The sequence below is a fragment of the Sphaeroforma arctica genome (assembly GCF_001186125.1).
Source record: "Sphaeroforma arctica JP610 unplaced genomic scaffold supercont1.340, whole genome shotgun sequence".
NCBI lineage: Eukaryota > Ichthyosporea > Ichthyophonida > Sphaeroforma > Sphaeroforma arctica.
The window spans coordinates 60,368-66,388 of record NW_014040218.1 but is presented as its reverse complement, the minus strand read 5'-3'; the positions used below and the strand labels follow the sequence as shown (position 1 = coordinate 66,388).

Below are 6,021 nucleotides of genomic sequence, written 5' to 3'. Positions count from 1 at the left end.
TTCTGTGGGCACTGTGTATTTTTGACACGTTTCAAACCTCTGTCTGGCAACTGTACGTCACAGTATAGACCAGATCGAGCCGGTCATCCGTTTTTGGCTGTGCGAATGATCAGATGTTTTGACCATCGATATATCATTCGTTTATTCTGTTCTCAAGTATCACTTTTTTATTCTGTTCTTAAGTATGGTCTCACTAAATGGCGAATGCGTGCACTATTAGTCCGTACATGTCTTACAACTAGTTATAGTGAACCAAAGTCACCTAAATCGGCATACACGATTACTGTACATAGAGTTAGAAGGGCAATTCATTTCTGTTCCATGGGCGGTGGTATTACGCAGACTTGCTACACGAGCTAGCTTCATCTACATCTACAACTTTTAATGTATTGACGTATATCACCTACATCTACAAATGTTAGTGTATTGACGTATAACCTGCATCTACAAATGTTAGTGTATTGACCTATAACCTACATCTACAAATGTTAGTGTATTGACGTATAACCTACATCTACAAATGTTAGTGTATTGACCTATAACCTACATCTACAAATGTTAGTGTATTGATGTATAACCTACATCTACAAATGTTAGTGTATTGACGTATAACCTACATCTACAAATGTTAGTGTATTGACGTATACCACATGGCTTGTGTTTGGATCTGTGTTCGCGCACCCAGGAAAATGCAGCAGCATGTCCAGAATACTCTCATTCCAAACAAAACAGAAGAAAAAAAGTTCATGTATTGAGCATACGAGATCACTCTCATAGCCTACAGAATGTTACATATTATACTGGATTGTGATAGTTTCTCCTGTAGTAGTGTAAAAACGAGTGTTGTTGTTCTAAACTCAGGCTCTCCTTTTCCGGGCAGATGTCCTTCATGCAATTGCATTGCACGCAGGCAATTGGCACTCGCACATGAATGTGTTCCTGATAAGCGCTCACGTGTGCTTTTGGGTTGGTTTGGGTTGGTTTGGGTTGGTTTGGTTTGTTTCGTATCCACAGGAGATATTCACCACTATATTCGCCTTCATGGTGGGCAAATTCAAGAACGTCTATCAACATCTGGACTTCTTCGAGAAAGATATACAAACAAGGTACGTTGTCTTACAAGGTACGTTGTTTTACAAGGTACGTTGTCTTACAAGGTACGTTGTTTTACAAGGTACGTTGTCTTGCATGACCCAGCATAGTAACTCTCTATTTTCATATCGTCATACGCCGCCTGGTGATTCTATATTTTCATATCGTATTACATCAGGGGCCAGTTCAGACGTGGAGTTTGCGTGTGTTCTGAGCTGTGCATGATAGTTCTATTTATACGGTTGCTTTATACCGCTCCATCCACTGGTCTGTACACACATACACCCATGTCATTTGTCATGGAGCGGTTTGCGCAGAGTATGAGCAAGCTGCTTAACTATTTTACTGTCGCATCATGACAGGCTGTTAGCGGATGTAAAGTACTTTACGGATCAACTGAGCCAATTGGATAGAGTGAAAGGGCCGAGTCACGAGCTGGAGAAGTATGTGGAGAGCAGAGTGTACGATGCCAATCGGGTCGCTTCGTAGCAAGGATATGGGTATCATAATAAAACAATGAAGGCTGCTTGCGTACAAGGATCCATTGTTGTGTAGTAACAATACCACACAGCACGTTGCAGATCTATAGCGTAGACTTGTGATGCGAGACTTTGTAAGTGAGGGGTATGTATGTATATGTCCCCTTTGTCAGATATATTTCTTAATGATTGGGGTTCACTGAAAACACACACTGCAGAACTATAGCGTAGACTTGTGATGCGAGACTTCGTAAGTGAGCGGGTATGTATGTATATGACCCCTTTGTCAGATATATTTCTTAATGATTGGGGTTCACTGAAAACGCACTCTGCAGAACTATAGCGTAGACTTGTGATGCGAGACTTCGTAAGTGAGGGGTATGTATGTATTTGACCTCTTTGTCAGATATATTTCTTAGTGATTGGGTTTCACTTAAAAGGCACACGGCGGTTGCAATAAGCCGTGCAGCATAGAACAGTGCCTGGGGTGAATCACGCGATGTTGTTTGGGACAACAACTTCTTCAGCAGCTGACTCTGGGTTTAGGGTTTTTAAAAACCCTAAATTCTAAACCCTAAACCCTACAACTGAAAGCTCGCACAAGCACAGGTCGTTTGGAGCGAGAGTCTTCACCCATCGACAAACACCTTTAGAGACGATACGAGCGGACATAGAACAAACAATATATATCAGACAATGTATGAGAGCGCTATCAGATGTTATTTGGCGTACGACATTTGGAGACCTGAAGTTCTTCAATTCATATTGCCATGGGCTGCTGATTTGTACATTTTCGATTATTGGGGCTGCTGTTTTGTACATTTCCGATTATTGGGGCTGCTGTTTTGTACATTTCTGATTATTGTAGTTGCCTCACTAGTTAGTGAGTATAAGAGTTGTCATAAAGCTTCCGTCTCAACATTCGATTCGAATTGTAAAAATTCAACTGACAAGACAAGGCACTTCATATACTGCAGATATTACCGTAATTACTTTAAAACACAAGAGAACGAAACAATTTATTTGAATGTTCAAATTTCTACAGTCCTTGCCAGCACTTCTACAATCACTTGAACCACTATTAACGTATTCAGGAGGAGAGGAGAGAAATTGTGGACATCTTGTTGGAAAGGATTAGAAATACATCTGGCGCATTAAATTGTGAATGGCCTAGTCTTTATTGTGTTGGTACAGATGTGACATACTGATTTGTTTATCCTGCTGTCTGGTGGTGTACTAAGCTATTCCTTTCCTACCACTACATATCAACCGAGTACTTCCCTTGTAGTGAGTAAATTCATGGACACTTTCCCCCGTGGTGTATATGCACGATCAGCACGAAGGCAGACTCACAGTGTTAGGCGGACCATTTTCGAAGCCACCTTCAGCCCAATCTCCTCAGCTCTGCAAGGTTCCATAGGCGCTCTTATTGACGCCTGTTATCCTACCACTGTGTCAATGTGTTGACTTATACAACTGTCCACCCAGCCATTGTGTTGGAACTCGTTGAGTCCGACATATACGCTCTGTACTTGATGCCAGGTGTCAATGTCTTGACTTATACAACTGTCCACCCAGCCATTGTGTTGTGACTCGTTGAGTCCGATATATACACTCTATATTTGATGTCAGGTGTCAATATCTTGACTTATACAACTGTCCACCCAGCCATTGTGTTAGAACTCGTTGAGTCCGATATATACGCTCTGTACTTGATGTTCTGTACTTGACGTCAGTCTCATTGAACTGATTCTGTACAAAACGTCAACTAGCGGACCTGAGTCCAACAATATAGGGATGTCGGAGAGCGTATTCCTAATATACGCACGGTCAGTCCCTCCCCACTACTGATAGAGACATGATTTAAAACCAGACAGCGATACGACCTGGAATCTCACAGGGCTCACTAGAACTCATCAAACGTTTCCGCATCGATTAATATCAAAGTAGCTGTGCTTATACTATAGACCCAGTACGCTTGGCGGTGAATCTCGGCCATGTTGAGCATGTCCCCGATGTTGCGCATTTGAAGCGTAGTCTCAGTTGTGGATGAATCCAGGCGGAACAAACGCTCAGGAGCGCTTGTCGCGGATACTAGCAAGCAAGGTTTCAACGCCATCATCAATGATATCATCATCACCTGAGGAAATCTCCTCCCAGACTCGATCAGCACGGCAACATCTTCGGCTTCGGTCGCCGTGCCATAGTCCCTTGTGGAAGAGTGTGTGTTTAAGTTAGGGCCGGTTGATACGAAATGTTAAACATACATGCAAGCACTCTCTCTCACGCACGCATCTCTGCTGAATATAGCTCAGCTATATTTCATTTGGTCGGTCGCTAGATATTCCCCTACCAATAATATGACTTTCGCCCGTAACACTGCTGCAATGACGAGATGGGGATCACAGCACGCAGGTGACGATTCACTGAGGAACGTTGGACCCAGCACAAGTCTCAAGCATCGAACTTTTCTACTGACAGCTAAATATCGGGCACATGCCACATATACACCACCACGTCTTGTATAGTGCAACAGAGTACATACACTGCCCAAAAGAAGCCTGCTTAGGTTGGGCAGCAGAGCAAGCCGCGATCCTGAAGTACAGTACACCTAGTATTCATCTCATACAATGAAGCACACTATGATACAGACATGTATGTTTGTGTTTATACAACATGTGATCCGTGTGTGATTATCACATACTCCATCCATCGAAATTCACAAACAAGAAATATATTGTTGCACTTTTACAAGGATAACTTCCATGCCACCAATGAACAAGTCAGGACGTTTTACTTCCGTATATGGCTTCCACAAACGGTACACAAACACAGACACAGGCAAAGATACAGACTCAGACCAACACACACACATATGTACACATATATACATATACATATACATATACATATACATATACATATATATATATATATATATATATATATATATATATATATATATATATTATTATATAATATATATATATATATATAGAATACATACATACATACATACACATACACATACACATACACACACACACATATATATATATATATACAGACAGAGACACAGGTACACTCACACACACATATATTGATAATATATATATATATATATATATATATATATACATATATATATACATATATATATATATACATATATATATATTTATATATATAGATATATGTACACGTATATGTATATATATACCTAGTACTGAACTTTTCCAGCTTGGCGTCTCGATTGATTCGTTCATCCTGCATAGCAGTTGTGCGTACGAAGTCCCTCTCACTCAGCAGCATGAACTCCTGCCAACCCGACCGCAACACACGCCCAGTCTTATTGCACACCATCACCACTTCGCGCTGTGCACAGTAAGGTGTGAAGGGTTAGGGTTTATATGTATAGTTACATCTTAGACTATATATCAGTATGGGATCGAGTACAGTTACGCCCTAAACATGTTTAGTAATGTGTGGAGGGTTAGAGTTTATATGTATGGTTGTATATATGAGCGCGTACTTCTGAGAGTATACACCAGTATGTGATCGAGTACACTTACGCTTTAAATTTAGTTGTTAACACGGTAACGCTGGCAATCCGCATGCATCATACATGTAGTTAGGAAATGAAAAAAGGAGTGGCAAGAAAACTTACGTTTATTGTTCCAGTACTCACTTGCGGAATGCTGTGCTCCACGACGACGGTCATTTTTTCCCTGTACAGGTACATCAGAACAGTTCACGTAAACGGAAGGCGCAATACGCAATCATGCGGAGTGGATTGACAGAACGCACCCAAAGACGACCGTTACACGTCAAATCGCACACATAGAACACACCAACACAATGCATAGACACCCACACAATCGTTGTATTGCAATTCATTCAGGCCAAGCCAAGGCACTCAACCACTAGTGGGGTACAGCAACCATGAACAGGTCACCTCTCTTCTGACACGCGTTCGTTGTTTTCTTACAGTCACAGATCCAGACGACACCAAAGATACAGAGGGTTGTGGATCATATCACACACTCAAACATGTCACTCACCCTGGTGCGATAGTTTTATCGGTTAGAGAATCTTTGTAGTACTCATCCCATGTTTTCGGATCCGGTACATCTCCGACCTGCACATGGAAGTGACAAGTGGATTAGGTGACAGAAGCACGGCATAGGAGACAATAACACGTAGAAAAAGGAGGGCTGCGATATACCGTTACGCACAGCATATAACTCGATGTGCGGATAACCGTCTTCAAATGCAAAAGATGCGTGTAAATATACTTTTATTTCAATACACTTTTAGGTACATTTTGAACATCGGCATATCTCGTTTTCCATATGAACATTCCAGTTTCTGTGACGGAACAACGTATATAGGTATATGGTATATGGTATATGGTATATATATATATATATATACATATACATATACATAA

At 41.1% G+C, this 6,021-nt stretch overlaps 2 protein-coding genes across 2 annotated transcripts; one reads left to right on the top strand and one right to left on the bottom strand.

The window, feature by feature from the left end:
* Positions 1-1,041: 1,041 nt before the first annotated feature.
* Positions 1,042-1,615, top strand: SARC_05382 (hypothetical protein; the record flags this gene model as incomplete). The annotated part of the gene is made up of 2 exons (XM_014300770.1): positions 1,042-1,106; positions 1,455-1,615. 2 exons carry the CDS (start codon positions 1,042-1,044, stop codon positions 1,579-1,581), a joined length of 192 nt encoding a protein of 63 aa, XP_014156245.1. The 3' UTR covers positions 1,582-1,615.
* Positions 1,616-2,719: 1,104 nt separating this feature from the next.
* Positions 2,720-5,292, bottom strand: SARC_05381 (hypothetical protein; the record flags this gene model as incomplete). The annotated part of the gene is made up of 3 exons (XM_014300769.1): positions 2,720-3,781; positions 4,792-4,946; positions 5,239-5,292. 3 exons carry the CDS (start codon positions 5,290-5,292, stop codon positions 3,478-3,480), a joined length of 513 nt encoding a protein of 170 aa, XP_014156244.1. The 3' UTR covers positions 2,720-3,477.
* Between the last annotated feature and the right edge of the window lie 729 nt (positions 5,293-6,021).